Consider the following 24651-nt stretch of genomic DNA (forward strand, 5'->3'; position numbering starts at 1 on the left):
TTGTCTAATTATCCTAGCTAGAACTTTCAGCACAATGTTGACTAGCAATGGTGAAAGCAGGTCTTACTCCTGGTGGACCTTTTGGAAATTGACCATTCACTAAGCTAAGCACCAAAAATGGAATAATAGCCAATCCTCAAGAAAAGAACAGCCAAAATAAATTTTTAAATTCCTCCTTGAAGGGTATGCTTAGAGACACTGAACACCAATTGCTGCTGTACCAGTAAACATTGAATAGTAATCAAGACTTACATGCTAGTTTTTGAGTTCTTAATTTTATTTTTAAAATATTTACAGAAAGAAGTAATGAATGCGATAAAGGGTCAGCCAAATCCTCTGTGGCTGTCGATTGCTACATGAAGTGCTTCTTCCACCCTTTCCATTGTTGAGTATTTAGGGAGGTAGATGATACTTAAACACGTCTGTGCTCTTATGGGATCTTTTTCATTCAAATTTCCAGGGCAGCAAAATGTTATTTTCATATTCTTAAGACCTCCCATTTGTAGTCTGTCAGTTCCTGTAAGAAACACTAAAAAGAGGAATAAAATTGGGAGATACGTTTCACACAGAGAATAAAATCTTTCTATAGAGAAAAATCTGTTATTCAAAACTATTTATTAAGGGCCCATGTGCAGAATCCTACACTCATAAGTGCATTGGGGATTGTATCAGGACAAAGTCTGACACACAGTCACTGCCCTCAAGCAGCCTATAGTCTGGCTGGGAATATTAGATTCTTGTGCAGAAAAAGACAAATAGCCAAATAGCAAGAGAAAATTTAAAAGGTATAAGGCAGCCAAACACGGTACCATGGAGTTAAGTACCTCCTGAGTGTAAATGCTGTGATAAAGAGTGGGGAGAAAAGAGCCAGCCTGGGATTATTGGAGAGACTTTCCAGTGTTTACAATTAACCTGGGCCTTTAAGAAGGGAAAAGGGGCTCTGATGGCATAGTGGTTAAGAGGTATGGCTGCTAACCAAAAGGTGAGCAGTTCGAATTCACCAGCTGCTCCTTGGAAACCCTATGGGGCAGATCTACCCTGTCCTATAGGGTTGCTATGAGTCAGAATCGACTTGACAGCAAGGGGTTAAGAAGGGAAAAGGTTTAGAGAGGCAATAAGGAAGTGGGTGAAAGTTCAAAACAGTTTGGGAAGAAACTTCAGAGAAGCCTGGAGGTATGAAGGTGCAAGGGGAGCTCTGGAATGTACAGACAGCGGGAATGTCAGGCCATAGGAAAGATTTCCTAGAAGAGGTAAGACTGGAAAGGTAGGTTGCACTTTTGGAGAAGTCTAAGTATCATTTAACACAAATACTATCCACACAAACAAGAATAAGATAAGTATTTCCTCAAAGTAAAGAAATGGAGTAAGAAAATGAGAACTTCATTAAACCAGTCTCAGGAAAACCACTGGATAAGCATGAAACAGATCAAAAACTGGAATGTGAAGTAAAAAAGACTTGGAGTCAGTGATATTATACAGTTTGACTAATCCCAGAGGACCTAGAGAACTGAATGATGACAGAGACTATGGAAAGAAAGCATAATATTTAGCTTAGGTGAAAAAGAGAAAACAATTTATAAAGCAAGAGGCAAGGATGAAATCACAGGTAAAATGATCACCTATATTAATATTTGTTTATTTGGGGGGACAATCTGGCATAGAGGACATTTGATTGGATTTAGAAGTGTCTCTGACACTAATAACTTCAAATATGTTGCACATGGTCCCTATTACAAATGAGATTTTTATGCCATTAAAACAAACAGATACATTCTAAGATTACAGGTCTACTCCTTGATACAATACGTACCAAGGAATTTTTTCTTTTCTTCCAAAGTCAATTTGTGTAAAGCCTTCCAAAACATCTCTATGGTGGGATGTGAACTGCTATATCCTTCTTCATAACATGCATTCTAGAGAAAAATACAAAAAAAAAAAATTATTTAGGAAATAGAAAAGAAAATGAAATTTATATAACTTGGCCTTTATTATGTACCTTTTCAAATGTTTCCCAGTCATAGTCTGTATTTCCAATAATCACATCCTTTAGTTCTTCAGGATGAAAAATTTCAATAAGCTCCTTGTCACACACACTGTAAAATCCTCTCTGAAATTCTTCATAAACTCCCTTTACAGAGACATTAAAGATGTAATCGACATACTTTGAAACATATTCTCTCCTTTAATGAAACAAAAAGTTATTTCAAAATACTGCAATACTCTGAATAAAATTGGGGGTGGGGATAACATGTAAAAATTAGAACACCTAACAGTTATGACCACTTATAGTTATTTTTCATATTATTATCTAATTTAATCTCCCTAACAACTGTCTTATGAGTCAGAATCGACTCGATGGCACTGGTTTGTTTTAACAACTGTCTGAGGCAGATTTTTGTATTATGCACATTTTAGTGAAAAGGAAACTAAGAAAGTTACGTTAAATGATTGCTCAAGGCGACAAAGTCCAGAGAATCAAGACAAGTTAGAAGAGAGAAAGACTGGAAGAATAAAACCTGACCTGCTCACAGTGATTACCTCTGGGGAATGGGCTTGGAAGATAAGGGAAATTTCACATTTTGTTTTATACTCTTCTCTATTGTCTGAATTTGCCACAGTGAGTAAGAATGGTATTTGTGGTTAAACACAAAGAGGGGATCTCCACTTCTAGCTATGATGGGGTAACATCTAGCAGACAAATGTTCCAACTGAAAAGAACTAGGAAAGCCAGATAAAAACACAAATACATCTGGCTCAAGGCTTCCAGATATGAGCCAAAACTCAAGAGGCCCAGACTGCAGAAAGAAAAAGACAATGTCATTGAGGTGAGCCCTCTATTTTCCTTGCTGTTTTCCCCTTTAGGGCACTTGCCAATTTCCTTGTGAGGCATCTGCTAAATTCTTAAGCTATGCAAGGAAGAGGAAAGAAACTAAGCAGAACTAAGATAATTCATCAGGAAGACATAACCATAATAAATACCTCTTCACCCAATGACAGGGTTCCAAAATACATAAAACAAACTCTAAAAGCACTTAAAAGAGAAATTGACAGGTCCACAGTAATAGCAGGAGACTTCAATATACCACTCTGCATAAAAGACAGAACATCTAGGAAGAAACTCAACAGATATAGAAGATCTAAAGGCCAGTCAGCCAACCAGACCTCACAGACACGTGTAAGAACACTCCACCTAGCAGCTGCAAAGTACACATTGTTTTGCAGCACACATGGAATGTTCTCCAGAATAGACCACTTCTCAGGCCACAGACCAACCCTCAACAAAATAAAAAACACTGAGATAAAGTATCTTCTCTGATTACAACATCATAAAAGCAGAAATTAATAATCGGAAGACCAAGAAAAAAAAATCAAATACGTGTAAACTGAGTAACACCCTCCTTAAAAACCACTGGGTGATGGAAGAAATCAAAGATGGAATCAAAAAATTCCTAGAATCAAACGAGAATGAAAACACATCATACTAAAACCTTTGGGACACAGCAAAGGCAGTGCTCAGAGGTCAATTTACAGCAATAGATGCACACATCAAAAAAAGGAGAAAGGGACAAAATCAAAACATTAGCTACACAACTCGAACAAATAGGATGAGAACAGGAAAAGAAGCCCACAGCCACCAGAAGAAAGGAAATATTATAGATCCGAGCAGAAATAAAGGAAATAGAAAATAGAAAGAATCAACGAAACCAGAAGTTGGTTCTTTGAAAGGATCAACAAAATTGACAAACCACAGGCCAAACTGACAAAAGAAAAACAAGAGGGGGCCCAGATAACCCAAATAAGAAATGAAATGGGGGACATTACGACAGACCCAACTGAAATAAAAAGGATCATTAGAAAAGAAAAAGAAAAAAGAAAAAAAACTATACAACTGGAAATGTTCTATTTTTTTATCTGGTTAGTAATTACACAGGTGTGTTTACTTTGTGAAATCACTGAACTATACAGTTATGATTTGTACACTTTTCTGTATGTTCTAAGTTTTTTTGAAAACCTAAAATTACAAAAATTAAAGAAACATATTTGGCTTAGGCCAGAATGCTCACAACATATCTCTTTGCCACTTTGATCAACTGTCAAGAGAATGTCCTATAATCCCAAACTCAATGGCTCTAAATAGCTTCCCATAGGTATTAGGTATTAGAAGTCCAGATACCACAGTAACCTCTTCAACAAATAATTACTAAGTGCCTGTTATGTACCAGGCACTATTGTAGACTACATACCAGATGTACAGTAGTAAACAAGACAGACCAAGACCCTGAAGTTATCACTACAGTTGGGAAATACTGATTAATTCATTGCCAGATAAATAAATCCTAACGGTAGATAATGTGTTATATGAAAAGAAAAAGCAAAGCAGGATAAGTGGATAAAGGATAGAGGCTGGTGGTATGATTTTATACAGAAGGATAAGGAAAGGCCTTCTAAGAAAGCCATTTCCTTTTGCTAGCAGAATATAAATTCCATGAGACACACACACACACATATGCACAACACACATCAGCTTTTCTGCCTTAGTAATAAATGATTAGTGGGAATGCAAAATTATAAGAACTAAAAGGAACTTTTAGAACCCAGTGAAAGAAATACAATATATGCAGAACAAATATTTTATTTCTTTGTACTTACTTGTTAGTCTGGTCGACCATTATGTCACTTCCATTTGGAATTAATTCTGCTTCATTTTTGTCCCAATGGGCCTGTAACCACAAATGAACTCAGATAATATCTCCAAAATAATTCTGAACAATCTATCATTAACAAAAACACCTTGGAGCATACTATCTTTTCCTAAAGAATTTGTAATAATGTAACATTTTTGTCATAGAACTAGCCAGAAATGTATAAAAAATGACAATAAAAAAAAGGACCACCTTATCATGCAGAATGAAAAATATTTTTTTCAAATCCTGATCATACTGAAGAAATCAGAAAATTGCCATATCTTAGTATTTACTTTAAACAGTGTAAACTCAGTATGGCTGTTGCTTTTAGGTGCCGTCAAGTTGGTTCCAATTCATAGTCTCTCTACGTACAACAGAATGAAAACTGTCCTGTTCTGTGCTATCCTCACGATCGTTATTCTTGAGCCCATTTTCACAGCCACTGTGTCAATCTACCTCGTAGAGGGTCTTCCACTTTATCGCTGTCCCTCTACTTTACCAAGCATGATGTCCTTCTCCAGGGGCTAATCCCTCCTGATAACATGTCCAAAGTATGTGAGACGAAGCCTGGCCATCCTTGCTTCTAAGAAGCATGCTGGCTGTACTTCTTCCAAGACAGATTTGTTCATTCTTTTGACAGTCTATGGTATATTCAATATTCTTCACCAACACCATAATTCAAAGGCGTCAATTTTTCTTCAGTCTTCCTTATTCACTGTTCAGCTCTTGAATACACCATGACTTGGGTCAGGCACCTTTCAACACTTTAAAAATGTCTTTTTCAGCAGATTTGCCCAATGCAATGCGTCATTTGATTTCTAGACTGCTGCTTCCATGGGTGTTGATTGTGGATCCAGGTAAAATGAAATCCTTGACGACTTCAATCTTTTCTCCATTTATCATGATGTTGCTCATTGGTCCGGTTGTGGGGATTTTTGTTTTCTTTATGTTGAGGTGTAATCCATACTGAAGGCTGTAGTCTTTGATCTTCATCAGTAAGTGCTTCAAGTCCTCTTCACTTTCAGCAAGCAAAGTTGTGTCATCTGCATAACGCAGAGTGTTAGTGAGTCTTCCTCCAATCCTGATGCCCTGTTCTTCTTCACATATTCCAGCTTCTTGGATTATTTGCTCAGCATCCAGACTGAGTAAGTATGTTGAAAGGCTACAACCCTGACACACACCTTTCCTAACTTTAAACCATGCAGTATCTCCTTGTTCTGTTCAAACAACTGCCTCTTCATTTATGTACAGGTTCCTCACCAGCACAAGTGTTCTGAAATTTCCATTCTTTGCAATGTTATCCATAATTTGTTATGATCCCCACAGTCAAATGCCTTTGCATAGTTAATAAAACACAGACAAACATCTTTCTGGTAGTCTCTGCTTTCAGCCACGATCCGACATCAGCAATGATATCACTCGTTCTACTTCCTCTTCTTGAACCTGGCTTGAAATTCTGCAGTTCCCTGTCCATGTACTGCTGCAACTGCTTTGGAATGATCTTCACCAAAATTCTACTTGTGTGTGATACTAATGATATTGTTTGATAACTTCCACATTTGGTCGGATCACCTTTCTTTGGAATAGGCATAGATACAGATCTCTTCTAGTCGGTTGGCCAGGTAGCTCACTTCCAAATTTCTTGGCATAGACAAGTAAGCACTTCCAGCACTGCATCCATTTATTGAAACATCTCAATTTGTATTCTGTCAATTCCTGGAGACTTGTTTTTCACCAGTGCCTTCAGTGCAGCTTGGGCTTCTTCCTTCAATGGCATCGATTCCTGATCAAATGCTACTTCTTAAAATGACTGAACATTGGCCAATTATTTTTGGTGCAGTGACTGTGTATTCCTTCCATCTTCTTTTGATGCTTCCTGTGTCGTTGAGTATTTTGCCCACAGAATCCTTCACTCACTATTACAACTTAAGGCAAATTTTTTTCAGTTTGTTCAGCTTGAGAAATGCCGAGCATTTCTTCTCTTTTGGTTTTCTAACTCCAGGTTTTTGCACATTTCATTATAATACATTACTCTCTCTTCTCAAGCCACCCTTTGAAATCTTCTGTTCAGCTCTTTTACTTCATCATTTCTTCCATTTGCTTTAGCTGATCTACATTCGAGAGCAAGTTTGAGTCTCTTATGACACTCATTTTGGTCTTTTCAATGATCTCTTGCTTACTATTCACTTTATACAGTGTAAACCCAGTATGGCAGACAACAAAAATGGCCACAAATTCCTCCCATCCTGCTATTTACGTCCATTTGCAACGTGATTCTGCAACACCTCCCATCAATCTGTGGAGTTTATTTTTCACCCCTTGAATCTGGGTGTGGCCATGTGAATTACTTTGGCCAATGGGATCTGACACAGGCAGAAGCTTGAAAAGATGCTTATGTGTTGGGGCTTGCTATCTCTTACTACTCTTCGTAACCCTAAGACCACCATATGAACAAGTCTCAGCTAGTTTACTAGGGAATAAGAGACCATGTGGAACAGAGACATGCTGTTCAGATGATGACCTATAAACCAACTGCCAGGTATGTGATGCCACTGCAAACCGTCCAGCTAGACCAAGTTGGCCAAGTCTAGAAACCCACAGAAATGTGTTTGTTGTTTTAAGCCACTAAATTTTGGGGCTGTTTGTTACATAGTAAAATCTAACTGGTACACTCAGCTTATGAAACCATAAGGAAAAAAAGAAAAACTTTTTCTCTAGCTCAATTAAGAAGTTTTTTTTTTTTTTTAAATAGTAAAGGGCGTGTATTTAGGTAAATCAGATTAAAGCTGATTTGTGATCTGGTTTTTATTGTTACTCACATCAAAACGGATATAAAACACTTCTCCAAAGTCTTTGCCTTCATCATCTAGAAGTGTTTGCAAACACCTAAAGAACAAAATTTTTGTTTTTAAAAAGGAAATAATCATGATCACTAGATAACACCATCTAAATCAATGTCAAGTGCATGGCTATTCTGACGGTGGCAGGTCAGGTATAGCTCACAGCAACCATTTCTGTGTGTGCGGAAAACCTACACAGGGGCAGACCTCAGCCAAACGTGTAAGTTTGAAGAAGCTTATCTTCAATTCTGCAGGCGTCTTTTTTGGTTCTTAGCTCTCTTCCCTCAACCCTAATTTCCTTTACCCAGCGATTGTAGATTTCTATTTATAAAAAGATTGATAATATTTTTATTGATAGGGAAACTCAAACTAGTCTTACTTTTATTCCAGCTTTTGACTTTTACTTAAAGAATAATAGGTCTTTTATTAAACATCAGGTATCACTGAGGAAATCTGAGGAGCAGATGAGCAAAAAGACCTCTGTACTTGTCCCAGTATCATTAAGCATAAGAAAGACTTGAAATTTGACTACCTTAATTATTTCAAGACATCTGTGAGAATAGAGCTTATATCAGAATGGACAGTAGCCAGCCTTTTTATATTTCTATCTTTTGTAGCCCTATGGTACTTTATATATAGAAATATCTAATGTAAGATGCCTCATATTGTATTGTTGACTCATTCACTCATTTATAAACTCAGTAAACATTTATTAAGCACCTAGGGTGGCAGGTATAAAGAATGTAAAGTGGAGACTAACAAATTAGTGTCAATAAATCCTCAGACTAGTAGGTGAGATAGGCTGATAGGCGTCTTACCTATAGTACAGTGAGGTATGTGCAGCCAGTGACATATGTAAATGGTAGAAGTACAGCTTAAAAGAGCTTGGTTAACTCTTTCCAAAGGAATACACGTCACTGGGGAAGGTCTCCAGAGGAAGGTGTTTCCCCTCCATCCACTGGATTTTTTTATTAATGGATTGGGATAAAACAAACCGTGTTTTAGTCATTGTGATTTTTTTGAGGAAGGTAATGGGAACTCAGCTGACAGAACTGGATTAATCACAACCCTTGGTTCAGGATACACTGACATCACTTGTCCACATCTGGCTTATTTGCCTATCTATTTATGTGTATGTTTATGATGAATACCTATGAACTCCCAAAATAGAGCTGAAACACTGCTAATATCTTACGCCTGCCTAAAGATGATAACTCCTCTATTCCATTTTTCTGTTGTTGTTGTCAGGTGCCGTACAGTTGGTTCTGACTCATGGTGACCTTATGTATAACAGAACAAAATGCTGCCTAGTCTTGTGTCATTTCATGATCATTGGGTATGTTTCAGTTCATTGTTTTGGTTATTGTGTCAATCCATCTCATTGAGAGTTTCCTTCATTTTCTACAACCCTTTACTTTACTATCCCATTCTTCTACCACCCCCAAAATGTATTATATATATTAGTTTGAGGGCTGTCTGTTCTCTTTCATTAAGGTATTATTTGATGAACAGAGAAGTTCTTTAATCTTATTGCAATTAAATTCATCAGTCTTTTCTTTAAAGATGGTATTTTGTGTCTTGCTTGAAAAATTTCATAGGTGAGAAAGATATTAGAAAAGTTCTAGAAAAGCCCATATTTTCATCATCTTTGCATTTAAAATTTATATCCTTAATCTATATGGAATTGTTTTTTTGCATATGGCATGAGGTAATGATCTGCTTTCATTTTTTCCCAGGTGGATAACAAAATTTTCTAGCTCCATTTATTGAACAGTACCTCCTGTCTCTACTGATCTACTATGCCACCTCTAACAAAGTCCCATATAAGCACAGGTCAGTTTCTGAGTCTCTCTTTTACTGCACTGGAAAACCTGTACCAATACCAAACTGTCCTAATTAATATTGCTTTACAATTATTCTTGGTATCTAATAGGTGAAGGGGATGACATGAAACAAGATTTAAAATAAACATCACTCAAACACCAAACTCACTGCTGTCGAGTCAATTCCAACTCATAGCGACCCTACAGGACAGAGTAGAACTGCCCGACGGGGTTTACAAGGAACAGCTGGTGGATTTGAACCGCCAGCCTTTTGGTTAGCAGCTGTAGCTCTTAACTATTGTGCCACCAGGGCTCCAAACATCACTACTGCTCTAAAAATAAAATCTATTTAAAATAAATAAATGAATAAACATCACTTGCAGATTTCCCGCCAAGGTGTAACCTGTGTTCTACACATTGGGGCTGCTCTACACAGATAAAAAGTTCAAAGATTAATTCAAGCACTAAAGACTAGTCATAGGAACTATTCTTAATTTTAGGAAGTTAAATTATACAAAAACTCTTGCCACAGTTAAAATCTATTTAATTGTCTAGAATGTTACTGTTGGACATGAAAATATTATTGATGTACATGTGTGTTTAAATATTTATCTGAATCTGTTAGACAGGGTTCTGAAAAAGGAACTATGCTTTGCTTGCTTACTTTCCCAAAACAGGACTGAGTTCTTTCAAGTCTTCCAATGATGGTGTTTGGTCCAGAAGTTTCTTAAACAGTGCCAGAGGAAAAGGAATGTTTGCAACACTGAAATTGAATAGGGAGAGTCCACATAGTACCCCAAAGAAGAAATATCTCTTCTCCTCAAATTTAGGCTGAAAAAAGAGGGGAAAAAACTCTTAAAAATATTATGAATTTTTTGCCAATATCATGGAACATTTTTATTAGGTAAACCATTTTACCCTTTCTCAAAATGAAATTGCAAATCAAAACCAGAAAGCTTGAGATTAGAATATTTAGGGTTTATATTAAATCATTAAGTCAATTTAAATCCCTGCTACAGTTTTGGTTACTAGAACACAACAGGAATAGAAACACATTAGGCCAGGGATTCTTATAATCTAGTTTTCACAATTTATTTTCATAGCCTTCATCTTCAAATTCATCTGGAAAAAATGGAACTGAAACAAGAAATGAGTAACTGAGAAAGGAAGGGTTCATTTTTACCTATATATTCTATATATTAAAAAAAAGGGAAACCAAAAAAAAACCTCTCGTTACTGTTGAGTTGATTTCAACTCACAATGACCTAAATGTGTTACAGTGTAGAACTGCTCCATAGGGTTTCCTTGGCTGTAATCCTTATGGAAGCAAATCTCCAGGTCTTTCTTCTGTGGTACTGTGGTAATGCTGGGTGGGTTTGAACCACTAACCTTTAGGTTAGCAGTCGAGCACAAACCATTGCAACACCTAGGGACCTTATACATTCTATAAATGGTCAAAATTCTTCTGTGTGGCAAACATGAGAACCCAGGGAAAGGTGACTCCATTTTAAAGAAAGTAATCACCTCATTAGAATTGAAGATTATCTCCACAATTATATCAATAACTGCTCTCCTAATATGAAACACTCTAGACAACCTAATTTTCTATGACACACCTTTTCTGTCACAAAACACCATAAGCAAAGAAAAGAAGGCCTACCCTGACAGGAAACCACATATAGGAAGCCTCTTCAGGATACATGAACATCCCATATTCTGGCCGGGTCATCTCTTCAAATATACAGTGGAAGAACTCTAATCTGACTCCTCCGAAGCCGTAGTTAATTTCTCCACTAAATGAAACCTGAGGAAAGAGAGTAAATAATCCATTACTTCCAGGGCTCTGTATTGCTATGTATTCAGTCTCATTTAGTAACTCTAGAAGATAACATAATTGTGGCCACAAATATCTGGTCAGCATTATGGCAAGCATCTTACTTGTATTACCACATTTAATCTTCCCATCAATTCTATGAGGCTAATGAGGCTTCAAAAGAGTTTAAATAAATTTCCCAAGGTTATACAACAGCTAAGTGATGTAGCCTGGATTTAATCCTATGTCTGTCAAACCCCAAAGCCTGAGGCCTTTACTACTAAATTGACCTCAAATGGTATCACTATAATACTCATAGAGTAGATTAAGTATAATGAGAATAAACATAAAAAAAAAAATTTTTTTTTCAAACATAGAGAGATATAAATATTAGGATTTTCATAAAAATGCACAATGTATTTATATGAGCTCTGTCATGGATTGAATCGTGTCCCCCAAAAACATGTCTATCAATTTGGCTAGGCCATGATTCCCAGTACTGTCTGATTGTCCACCATTTTGTCATCTGATGTGATTTGCCTGTGTGTTGTAAATCCTATCTCTATGATGTCAAATGAGCTGAGATTAGTGGGAGTTATGTTAATGAGGCAGGACTCAATCTACAAGACTGGATTGTGTCTTGAGCCAATCTCTTTTGAGATATAAAAGAGAGACGTGAACAGAGAAACAGAGGGACCTCATACCACCAAGAAACAAGAGCCAGAAGAATAGCTTATCCTTTGGACCCGAGGTTCCTGTGCTGAGAAGCTCTTAGACCAGGGGAAGATTAATGACAAGGACCTTCCCCAGAGCCAACAGAGAAAGAGAGGCTTCCCCTGGAGCTGGCACCCTGAATTTGGACTTCTAGCCTCCTAGACTGTGAGAGAATAAATTTCTTTTTTGTTAAAGCCATTCACTTGTGGTATTTCTGTTTTAGCAGCACTTGATGACTAAGACAAGTTCCTAGCTTGGCTGTTTACTCCTGATAGAGGTAGCATCCCACCTATTGACATCGATCCCTCCCCAAGATGATTCCTTCTTAACCCATCTTTGGTCCTTCAATTACTCCCCCATTCCTGCCTTTCCTTTTTGGAATCCTTCACTTCAGTTTACAAAAGTGTTGGAGTCTCCTTTATCTTTAGTAAAAAGAACAATAACAACAAAGCTCAACACCATTGTCTCTAATATAGACAATACAGGCTCCTTCAACCCTAGGTTGCCAAACTTCAAAGAAGAATGTACCTACTTCTCTACTTAAATGGTTCTCTGTAAGATGACCTCTAAACCCCCAATTCCAAGGACTTTTTCTCATGTCTCATCTCATTGATTTCACTAACTCATTTTATACTACTATTCCCTCTTTCTTGGCACTCTTTTCTCCCTTGTTTTCTCTTGTTGTCATTGTTGTTAGGTGCTGTCCAATCGGTTCTGACTCATAGTGACCCTATGCACAATAGAACAAAACACTGCCTAGTCCTGCTCCATTCTCACGGTGGTTGTTCTACTTGAGCCCATTGTTGCAGCCATCTCGTTGAGGGTCTTCCTCTTTTTCGCTGACCCTCTACTTTACCACGCATGATATCCTGCTCCAGGGGCTGATCCCTCCTCATAATATGTCCAAAGTATGTAAGACACAGTCTTGTCATCCTTGCTTCTAAGGAACATTTTGGCTGTACTCCTTCCAAGACAAATTTGTTCCTTCTTTTAGCAGTCCATGGTATATTCAATATTCTTTGCCAACACCATAATTCAAAGGTGTCAATTCTTCTTTGGTCTTCCTTATGGATCGTCCGGCTTTCGCATGCATATGAGGTGACTGAAAACACCATGGCTTGCGTCAGGCATACCTTACTCTTCAAGGTGACATCTTTCCTTTTTAACACTTTAAAGAGGTCTTTTGCAGCAAATTTGCCCGATGCAATGATTCATTTGATTTCTTGGCTGCTGCTTCCATGGGTGTTGACTGTGGATCCAGGTAAAATGAAATCCTTGACAACTTCAATCTTTTCTCCGTTTATCATGATGTTGCTTATTGGTCCAGTTGTGTGGATTTTTGTTTTCTTTATGTTGCGGTGTAATCCATATTGAAGGCTGTAGTCTTTGATCTTCATAAGTAAGTGTTTTAAGTCCTCTTCACTTTCAGCAAGCAAGGTTGTGTCATCTGCATAACGCAGGTTGTTAATGAGTCTTCCTCCAAGCCTGATGCCCCGTTCTTCTTCATATAGTCCAGCTTCTCGGATTATTTGCTCAGCATACAGACTGAGAAAGTATGGTGAAAGAATACAACCCTGATGCACACCTTTCCTGACTTTAAACCGTGAAGTATCCCCTTGTTCTGTTTTCTCTTATGATGTAACATTCAAGTTTTTCTTTCTTTCTTTTCCTTGCTGGCTTAATCCTGCGATTCTATCCTGAGACTTCTGCCTTTTCTTTCTGCCCTTTCCCAGAATCTTTTCTTTTTAAACTTCACTTATCACTTGCAGGCACTGAACCTTCATACCCATTCTTTCTTCTCTCATGATTGACAGACATATTTCCAAAGGCCTGCCCCACATTTCTGTCTGGACGTCCCATGACTGTTGTTGTTAGGTGCCTTCGAGTCGGTTCCAACTCACAGTGACCATATGTACAACAGAACGAAATACTGCCCAGTCCTGTACCATACTCAGAATTGTTGCTAATGTTTGAGCCACTGTGTTAATCATCTTGCTGAGCATCTTCCTCTTTTTTGCTGACCCTGTGCTTTACTAAGCATGATGTCCTTCCCCAGGGACTGGTCCCTCCTGACAACATGCCCAAAGTGCATTCCTCTTGGTCTATGTACTAACTGGGGAATTAAGAGAACGGCAAGACAGGCAACCTCAGTGCAAAAGGAAGATAACTTCCCCTCTCTGAAACACTTTGTTACATTTTTTTGTTTTACTTTTCTCAAAAACAAAAATATTGAGTATTATACTTTACCCATAACTCCTTCCTCAAGTCTTCAATCTCAGACTGATGTAGCTGATTAAAAACATCTTCAACCAAGTGACTCCTTCTGACTGTTAGATTAAAGTTGGGCTCCAAAGGTGATTTGGACTCTCCTACTGCTTCAGTTTCACTCAACGGCATAAAAGCTATGAACTTTTTCACCTGGAAAAACAGAAATGTTTTATTTCATTTCTCCATTCATCTTCTCTAAGTAGAAATTTATAAAGTGGAATAAATTGGTTCAGTTTACATATGCATTTCAGAAGCATTTATGAAAAGGAATTTATAGACACCTCTGCAGATAAGCTATACACTCAGTACTTACTGAGTGACCACTTATCCAGTGACAGTACATTAAAAGGGGCACCTTTTACAAACCTTTATTATGGCACCATCACAGAATACCAACCACTTATTGCGGTCCCTAATCTTAATGAGTCGGAATCGACTCGATGGCACTGCGGAGGAGGAGGAATCTTAATGGGAAACCCTGGTGGCGCAGTGTTTAAGAGCTATAGCTGCTAACCAAAAGGCCAGTAGTTCAAATCCACCAGGCGCTTCTTGGAAACCCTATGGGGTAGTTCTACTCTGTCCTATAGGGTCGCTATGAGTTGGAATCGACTCGATGGCAACGGGCTTTTTTTTTAATCTTAGTGTACCTAAAGGCCATAATGTCTTTGCATCTGATTTCTAGAATCCTCTGCCACCTCTATTCCTGTTGCCGTGTCTTTTAATTAGATTGGACCTCCTTAAATATTGATGCTAGTCCCAATCTAGGCCAAGTATGCTATGCTTCTTTGAGTACTATTCAAAAGACTACAAGCTACCAATTTCAGGTAAAAGAATACAGCTAACTCATTTGCCCAAGCTGTATCCTTTGCTACTGAGGTCCTAATATGCTTCAAAGCCTAGCCAGCCCAAATTATAAGTCTGCCTTGCCTTCTACATTAGGGTATAAGCTCCATGAATGCTATCTATGATCATTAGTTTCACCACTGGCTAGTTTCCTTATAGCTAAAATATCACATGCATAAGATGACATTTATCATGTGAATTATGTTAATTAAGACAAAAAAGGAAATAGGCATACATACGTCCATTTCTAACGCTGAGTCAGCACGAAATAATCGAATTTTCGACAGACTATTCAAGACAAATGGAAAGTGACTGAATAACACAAAACCTTCGATGTCTACTGATGTTTCCTAAAAATGGAAATGTCAATAATTTTGATAAAGGGCAGAGAAATCTTACACCTTACCTCACACCCAAGTGGTTTAAGGTTTCAGTACCCCTAGAACAAAGCAATCCAAATTGCCAGGCAATAGTATTTAGATGGGGCCCTGGCTGTGCAGTAGTTAAGAGCCTGGCTGCTAACCAGAAGGTCAGCAGTTCAAATCCACCAGCCGCTCCTTGGAAACCCTATGGGGCAGTTCTACTCTGTCCAGTAGGGTCAGTATGAGTCGGAATTGACTTGACAGCAATGGGTTTGGGTTTTTTGTTTTTTGGTATATAAGTATATAGAATTCTAAGAAAATGTGTTTCATAGTCATCAATGGAAGGTACATAAGCCTAATGTTTTCAATGCCCATTTAATTTAGTAATTAATTATAAACTTTGAATACTTTCTCAAAGAGTCTGATCTGCTGCAACCTGTGTTTCTATAATATGAAAGAGCTTAGATGTGTTTGGCGTAAGGGAATGATGTAACTCAGAAAGCTATTTAGCTCATACATGATTTTTGCTGGGTAAGGGGTTGAGGGGCTAGAAGGAGTAGAATTAAAACCTTCAGAGAAAAAGGAAAAACTTCAGGTCAGCTGCTGCAGTGGCAGCAGGAGCTCTAGCTGTATTTTAAGAAAATAAAAAGGAAGTGCCTATACTCAAAGCACCTTCCTCAAAGCTGCACCTCTCTATTGCCAGTTCTTGGCTCCTGGGGAGTCGTGCTGCCTCTGTGCTTACATTAACAGCAGCACCATGGGCTCAGAGCTCCACCTTCATCTGTGTTATCTCATTACCATCAGTCTTTTTCTAATTAAAATGTGGATAGATTTTCATTGTTTTGCCTTTGTGTATTTTTCACATTCTCATGGCAGTCTCCATGAGCTGCTTGCTTGGTTGACCCAAGTTATCTCCCCAGGTATCAATTATCCCTTCCATTAGTACTCTAGCTATAAAATTACATAGGTTTTGAGGGGTCTCTCTTACTTTTGAAAATCCTGGTGGCATAGTGGTTAAGAGCTATGGCTGCTAACCAAAAGGTTGGCAGTTCAAATCCCCACCAGGCTCTCCTTGGAAACTGTACGGGGAAGTTCTACTCTGTCCTATAGGGTCGCTATGAGTCAGAATTGACTCCACAACAATGGATTTGGTTTTTTGATTGGTCTTACTTTTGCTTTAATCCCTGGTATTTTTATTGCACAATTCTGCAGAGTGAGATGTTTTTCAGATACTCATATAGAAAGCTATAGCAGAAATGCCCATATTAACTCAGTGGTTAATTACTAATATCCCCTTTAAAAATGCAATAATTACCAAGTCCATTTTCCAGAGGGCTCTTCTTAATGCCTCAGTAGAAAAATTGAGCCAATGCAAGAATTCATTTATGATGAAAGTATTTTCAGGCAGCTGACATTTAGCCTGGTTTACCTTAAATAAAATATGACCTGTGAGAAAGTTTTATATTTAAAGACAATTTGGCTTAATGCATTAATAAGACTATCGGAATAAACAAAAATTAAACATTCCTTTTAATGACCAGAATAAAGTTCTATCCAATTCCTAAATTGCCTGACCCTCAAATTTTCATGAACATAAAGAATATCTAAGATTTAACAGTAGATTAAAAAAAGAAAAAATTAACAGGAACGTTTTGGGGAATTTTAAGTCCAAAGAATAAAAACAGTACAATATGAATCCAAACTACTCTAGGCACCATGTCTTAATCTTCAAAGCTTAACAATATGTCATTTATAGATATTTCTTCTGTCAAGGCATATGTGAAATATTTCCCTCCCAAACCATGAGGGAATTTCCAGCCCCTCATCCCACAAATATGTGGAAATTAAACAACATGCTCCTAAATAACCAATGGGTTAATGAAGAAATCAAAACGGAAATCAGAAAATAATTTGAGATGAATGAAAATGAAGACACAATATACCAAAATCTTTTGGAATACAGCTAAAGTAATGCTTAGAGGGAAATTTATAACTGTGAATCCATATATTAAGAAAGACGAAAGATCCCAAGTCAATAACCTAAGCTTCTACCTTAAGACACTGGGAAAAGAAGAGCAAACTGATCCTAAAGCAAGATGTAAGGAAATAATAAAGGTGAGTAAAAATTAATAAAATAAGGAACAGAAAAACAATAGAGAAAAAGTAATGAAACCAAGATTGGTTCTTTGAATAGGTCAAAAAAATTGACATACTTTTAGGTAGACTGGCAAAGAGAAGACTCAAATTACTAAATCAGAAATGAAAGAGGGGGCATTACTCTTGATCCTACAGAAATAAAAAGCATTATAACAGAATACTATGAACAACTGTATGCCAAATAAATAGATAACTTAGAAGAAATAGACAAATTCCTGGGAAGACACAAACTACTGAAACTAACTTAGGAAGAAATAGATAATCTGAATAAACCTATTACAAATGAGGGACTAAAATAGTAATAAAAAACAAAAAAAAACTTCCCACAAAGAAAAGCTAGCCACAGATGATTTCACAGCATAATTCCACCAAATGCTTAAGGAAGAATTAATAGCAGTTCTTCACAAATTCTTCCAAAACACAGAAGTGGAGGGAACATTTCCCAAGCATTCTATGAGGCTAGTATTACCCCAATACTGAACCAGACAAAGATACCCAAGAAAAGGAAACCACAGACCAATATCTCTTATGAAAATGGACACGAAAATCATCAACAAGATACGAACAAACCAAATCCAGCAACATATAAAAAGAACTATACATCACGACCAAGTGGGACTTATCTAGGGGTTACAGGCTGGTTCAACATAAGAAAACCAATCAGTGTAATACCTCATATCAATACAATAAAAAATAAAAATAACATTAAGAAATGCTCAATGTCATTCATCATTAAGGAAATGCAAATCAAAACCACAATGAGGTACCACCTCATACCTGACTCTTGTAGCCATCAAGTCGATTCTGACTCACAACAACCCCATGTGTTATAAAGTAGATCTTCTCCATATGGTTTTCTTGCCTGTAATCTTTATGGTAGAAGATTGCCAGGCCTTTCTTCTGTAGAGCTGCTGGGTGGGTTCAAATGGCCAACTTTTAGGTTAGCAGCCAATTGCAAACCACTTGCCCCACCCAGGGACCTTCACACCCGCTATTATGGCTATGATCACAAGTGTTGGTAAGGATGTAGGGACTCTGGAACCCTCACGCATTGCTGCTGGGAATGTAAAACAGTGTTTCTGCTACGGAAAACAGTTTGTTGGTTCCTCAAAAAGTTAGAGAATTACCATATGGTCCAGCAATTCCACACCTAGATATATACCCAAGAGGCTTCAAAGCAGGGATTCAAACAGATATGTGTACAGCAATGTTCATTACATCATTATTCACAATAGCCAAAAGGTGGAAAACAATCCCAGTGTTCATTAACAGAAGAATGGGTTTAAAAAAACGTGGTATATACACAGTGGAATATTATTCAGCTATAAAGGCAAATGAAGTGCTGATAGATGCTACTATGACATGGGTGAACCCTGAAAACATGATGCTGAGTGAAAAAAGTCATACGCAAAAGGACAAATACTGTATGATTCAGAATGTATCTAAATATTCTAGGTATTTACATAAAATATTTAGAATAGGCAAATGCATACAGACCAAAGTTTATTAGTGGTTACCAGAGGATGGCGTAGGAGGCAATGGGAATTCCTGGTGAAGGGGTACTGAGTTTCTGTTTAGGGTGATGTAGAACTTTTGGAAATAAATAGTGGTATTGGTAGTACAACATGGCAAAAGTAATATCATGAATTGTATGCTTAAAAATGGTTAAATGGCAAATTTTTTGTTACGTATATTTTTGCCACAATAAAATTAAAAACAAAAATTATTTCAATAGGCACAGAAAGAGCATTTGTCAAAATCCAACACCTTTTTCTGATAAAAACACTCAGTTATTTAGAAATAGAGGAGAACTTCCTCAACCTAGTTAAGGGCATCTGTGAACTGACACGGTGGCTACGACAATGGGGTCAATCATAGCAATGACTGTGAGGATGGCACGGGACTGAGCAGTGTTTCATTCTGTTGTACACGGAGTTGCCATTAGTTGGAGCCGACTCAATGGCACCTAACAACAACAAAAGCATGAAAAGCCCACAGCTAAAATAATATTTCATGGTTAAAGACTGGATGCCTTTCCCTAAGACCAGGAGTAAGAGAAGGATGTCCACTATCACCACTTCTATTCAATATTATACTGGAGGTTCTAGCCATTATAATGGAGGATACTAGGCAAGAAGAAAAAAAAAAAAAAAAAGGCATCCAAAATGGGAAGGCAGAAGTAAAATTCTCTATTTGCAGATGATGTGATTTTGTATATAGAAAATCATAAGAAATCCACGAAACAACTATTAGAACTAATAAATGAGTTCAGCAAGGTTGCAGCATGTAAGATCAATATACAAAAATCAATTCTATTTCTATTGACTTATAAAGAACAGTCTGAAAATAAAATTTAAAAACAATTCCATCTAGAGTAGCATCAAAAAGAATAAAATACCTGGGAATAAATTTAATAAAAGAAGTACAAAACTTATACTCTGACCTATAAAACATTGTTGAAAGAAATTAGAGAAGATTTGAATAACTGGAAAAACCTCCCATGCCTATAGATCAGAAGACTTAATGTTAAGATGAAAATACTTCCCAAACTGATCTACAGATTCAGTCCAATGCCCATCAGAATCCTAGCTGACTTCTTTTTAGAAACTGACAAGCTGATTCTAAAATTCACCTGTAATTGCATGGGATCCAAAATAATCTTGAAGAGAACAAAATAGGAAGACTCATGCTTCCCAATTTCAAAATTTACTACAAAGCAACAGTAATCAAGACAATGTGGTACTGATATAAGTATAGACATATAGATCAATGGAAAATAATTGAGAGTTCCAAAATAAATCCATACACTACGGTCAACTGATTTTCAACAAGGGTGCCAAGATGATACAACAGGGAAAGAACAGCACTGGTACAACTGGACAGGCACATGCAAAAGAATAACGTTACATTCTTACCTCATACCATACACAAAAATTAACTCAAGATGAATCAAGGACCTAAATGTAAGAACTAAAACTATAAAACCTTTAGAAGATAATATGTGGGTAAATTTTCATGACCTCTGATTTGGCAAAGGATTCCTAGATATGACACCGAAAATATGACCAACAAAAGAAAAAAGAAAGAAATTGGGCTACATCAAAAGCACACCAAACTTTTGTGTTAAAGGAATACCATCAGGAAAGTGAAATGAAAGCCCATAGAATGGGAGAAGGTATTTGTACATCATATATTCGATAAGGGACTTGTACTGAGATACATAAAGAACTCTTATAACTCAATAATAAGAAAACTCAATTAAAAAATGGACAAAGGATATGAATAGACATTTCTCCAAAGAAGATACACAATTGGCCAATAAACATATGCAAGATGCTCAATACCATTAGGCATCAGAGAAATGCAAATCAAAACCACAATGAGATACTGTTTTATACCTACAAGGATGCTTATAATAAAAAGAGACAGACAATAACTAGTGTTCTAGAGGATGTGGAGAAACTGAAATCCTCATATGCTGCTAGTGGGAATGTAAAATTTTGCAGCTGCTTTTTTGGAAAAAACTCTGGCAGTTCCTCAAAGAATTAAACATAGAGGTACTGGTCTTAGTTATCTAGTGCTGCTGTAACAGAAATACCACATGTGGATGGCTTCAACAAAACAGAAGTTTATTCTCTCACAGTCTCTCTAGTAAGCTAGAAGTCCAAATTCAGGGTGTCAGCTCCAGGGGAACTCTTTCTGTGTCTGCTCTGGGGGAAGGTCCTTGTCATCAATCTTCTCAGTGCAGGAATCTCGGGTCCAAAGGACACACTATTCTCCTGGCTCCTGTTTCTTGGTGGTATGAGGTCCCCATGTCTCTCTGCTCACTTCTCACTTTTATATCTCAAAAGGGATTGGTTTAAGACACAACCTAATCTTGTAGATTGAGTCCTGCCTCATTAATTTAAGTGCTGCTAATCCTACTTCGTTAATAAAGATAGGATTTATAACACATAGGGAAATCACATCAGATGACAAAATGGTGAACAATCACACAATACTGGGAATCGTGGCCTAACCAAGTTGACACACACTTTTGGCGGACACAATTCAATCCATAACAGTACCACATGACCCAGCAATTCCACTCCTAGGTACACACCCAAGAGAAAAGAAAACATGTCCACACAAGAATTTGTACATAAATGTTTAAAGCGCCATTAGTCATAACAGTCAAAAGGTAGAAAAACACAAATGTCCATCAGTGCATGAATGGATGAACAAAATTTGATAATCTATACAATGAAATCTTAATCAGACATAAAAAAGAAATGAAGTACTGATACATGCTACAGCATAGATGAACCTTGAAAACATTATGCTAAGAGAAAGAAGCTAGTCACAAAAGGCCACATATTATATGATTGCATTCGTATGAAGGTCTAGAACAGGGAAATCGATAGAGACAGACAGTAGATCACTGGCTGCTTAGGGATGGCAGTGAGAGAGACAGGGAGATATGGGGGAGATAGCTAAACAGTATGAGGTTTCCCTCTGAAGTGATGAAAATGTTATAAAATCAACTGTCGTGACAGCTGCATAGACCTGTGAACATACTAAAAACCATTGAACTGTACAGTTTAAATAGGTAAATTATAAATTATGTGAATTATATCTCGATAAAATGAAAAATCAATGTTCAAAAATCAATGCATTCCTACAAACCAATAACAAACAGGTAATATAATTTTTAAAAGTTATCATTTCCAGTAGCCTAAAAAACGTATGTATCTGGAAATACACTTAACTAAATATATCCATGGCTTTCATAGAAAAATAACAAAAACTTTATTAACAGACTTTAAAGAAGACCTAAGAAATAGAGAAATATACACCTTCAAGATTCAAAATAGTAAAGAAGTCAATTCTTTTTAACGTGGGTAGAGTCAATGCATCCCAAATCCAATTTCAAATTTAAAAATAATTTTTTTGACAGACCAATTCTAAAATTTATATAGAAGACCCAAGTGCCAAAAATAGCTGAGATACACATCAAGCGAACAGTAGGCATACTTCTCTTATTAGATACAAGTAATGATTACAGAACTACAATAATTAAAGGAGTGTGGTATTGGAATCATACAGAATGACCAACAGTACAGAATAGGGAGCCCAGAAGTGAAATTAAATATGGAAGCTTGATATATGACGGAGTTTGCAATGCGTGTTATTGGGAAAAAGACAGATTTTTAGTAAATAGTGCAGGGGTAATTATTTCCCACCACTGTGGTGGCATGCACGTTGCTGTGGTGTGGAAAGTTATGCCTCCTGTGTTTCAAACACCACCAGGGTCACCCAAGGCGCACAGATTTCAGCAGAGGTTCCAGACTAAGACAGACTGGGAAGAAGGACCCAGCAATGTACTTCTGAAAAAACTGACCAGTGAAAACATTATGGATAGCAGTGGAACACTGTCTGATATAGTGACAGAATACTAGTCCCTCAGGTTGGAAGGCACTCAAACTACTACTGAAGAAGAGCTGCCTCTTAAAAGTAGTCAACCTTCACAACGTGTATGGATGGAGTAAAGCTTTCAGGACCTTCATTTGTTGATGTGGCATGACTCAAAATGAGAAGAAACATCTGCAAATATGCATTCATAATCAGAAAGTAGAATGTACAAAGTATGGATCAAGGAAAACTGTAAGTTGTCAAAAATGAAATGGACCACATGAAGATCCATATCCTAGGCATTAGTGAGATGAAATGGACTGGTACTGCCCATTTTGAATAAGACAATCATATGGTCTACTATGCCAGGAATGACAAAATGACGAGGAATGGCGTCGCATTCGTCATCAAAAAAACATTTCAAGGTCTATCCTGAAGTATAACACTGTTAATGATAGGATAATATCCATACGCCCAGAAGGAAGACCAGTCAATACGAGTATTATTCAAATTTATGCACCAACCACTAAGGCCAAAAATGAAGAAACCGAAGTTTTTACTAACTGCTGCAGTCTGAAACTGATCAAACATGCAATCAAGATGTATTAACAATTACTGGTGATTGGGATGCAAAAGTTGGGAACGAAGAAGAATCAGTAGTTGGAAAATATGGCTTTGGTGACAGAAACGACACTGGATATCTCATGACAGAATTTTTCAAGACCAACAGCTTATTCACTGCAAATAACTTTTTTCAACAACATGAACAGTGACTATACACGCGGACCTTGCCGGATGGAATACACAGGAATCAAAAGCTGGACAATCAATAAGGAAGACTAAAGAAGAATTGATGCCTTTGAACTATGGTGTTAGTGAAGAATACTGAATATACCATGGACTGCCAGAAGAATGAACAAAACTGTCTTGGAAGAAGTACTGCCGGAATGCTCCTTAGAAGCGAGGATGGTGGGACTTCATCTCATGTACTTTGGACGTGTTAACAACAGGGACCAGTCCCTGCAGAAGGACATCATGCTTGGTAAAGTAGAGGGTCAATAAAAAAGAGGAAGACCCTCAATGAGACAGACTGACACACTAGCTTCAACAATGGGTTCAAACGTAGCAACAATTGTGAAGACGGTGTAGTACCAGGCAGTGTTTCATTGGTGTTGCTATGAGTCAGAACCGACTCAATGGTACCTAATAACACCAATTATTTTCCACATGGGAAAAAAAACTGAAATAAAATTCCCAGTTGGATTAACCACCAAATTGTGAAGGACAAAGCTAAAATTAATACTCCCTTTAAACCTTTTTTTTTTTTTTTAATTTTTTTAAAATTTATTTTATTTGTTTTTTTAAAACCTAGACAAGAATGCCTCTGCTGTGGGACCATGATTTAAAGGTCCTTGCTCCGGCCCTTCTCCGACCAACTGCCTCCCACAGGGGAAGAGGTCTGCAGGACCAAGATGACATGTCTACTTGTATCCCACGTATCCCCTTTTAGACTGGGTTCCAGATACCCAAAGCCTGGAATACCCTGTTCAAATGGCCACAAGCCAGCTTCCACAACTGCACAGGTCTCTTCCCTACTATCTGGAAAGTGGGCTGTGCCACAGACGAGCACATACTTAGGCCCCAAAGATGGCTAAGGAGCGGTTATTGTGGGGTGGGGGTGGAAGTCAGACATACGAGCTAGTGTACTCACGTGTGGACATGTGACACCCCTTCCTGTATAGGAGAGAACTAGGA

General features: G+C 37.4%; 1 protein-coding gene across 3 annotated transcripts in view; it reads right to left on the reverse strand.

The window, feature by feature from the left end:
* Positions 1-259: 259 nt before the first annotated feature.
* HERC5 (HECT and RLD domain containing E3 ubiquitin protein ligase 5) overlaps positions 260-24651 on the reverse strand; it is a 48287-nt gene continuing 23895 nt past the window's right edge. Inside the window, exons 14-23 of one of the 3 annotated variants that reach the window (XM_064285576.1) lie at positions 16664-16777; positions 15226-15336; positions 14123-14293; positions 11009-11152; positions 10013-10179; positions 7505-7571; positions 4651-4721; positions 1997-2180; positions 1811-1913; positions 260-529 (exon numbers count right to left, since the gene is read on the reverse strand). In XM_064285576.1, the coding sequence (XP_064141646.1) occupies positions 324-529; positions 1811-1913; positions 1997-2180; positions 4651-4721; positions 7505-7571; positions 10013-10179; positions 11009-11152; positions 14123-14293; positions 15226-15336; positions 16664-16777 (1338 nt within the window). In that variant the 3' untranslated portion in view covers positions 260-323. Of the gene's footprint in view, positions 530-1810; positions 1914-1996; positions 2181-4650; positions 4722-7504; positions 7572-10012; positions 10180-11008; positions 11153-14122; positions 14294-15225; positions 15337-16663; positions 16778-24651 lie in introns of those variants that run through there. The other 2 variants (XM_064285575.1, XR_010322053.1) reach the window with 2 other exon arrangements.

The sequence above is a fragment of the Loxodonta africana genome, chromosome 5 (assembly GCF_030014295.1).
Source record: "Loxodonta africana isolate mLoxAfr1 chromosome 5, mLoxAfr1.hap2, whole genome shotgun sequence".
NCBI classification, from domain to species: domain Eukaryota; kingdom Metazoa; phylum Chordata; class Mammalia; order Proboscidea; family Elephantidae; genus Loxodonta; species Loxodonta africana.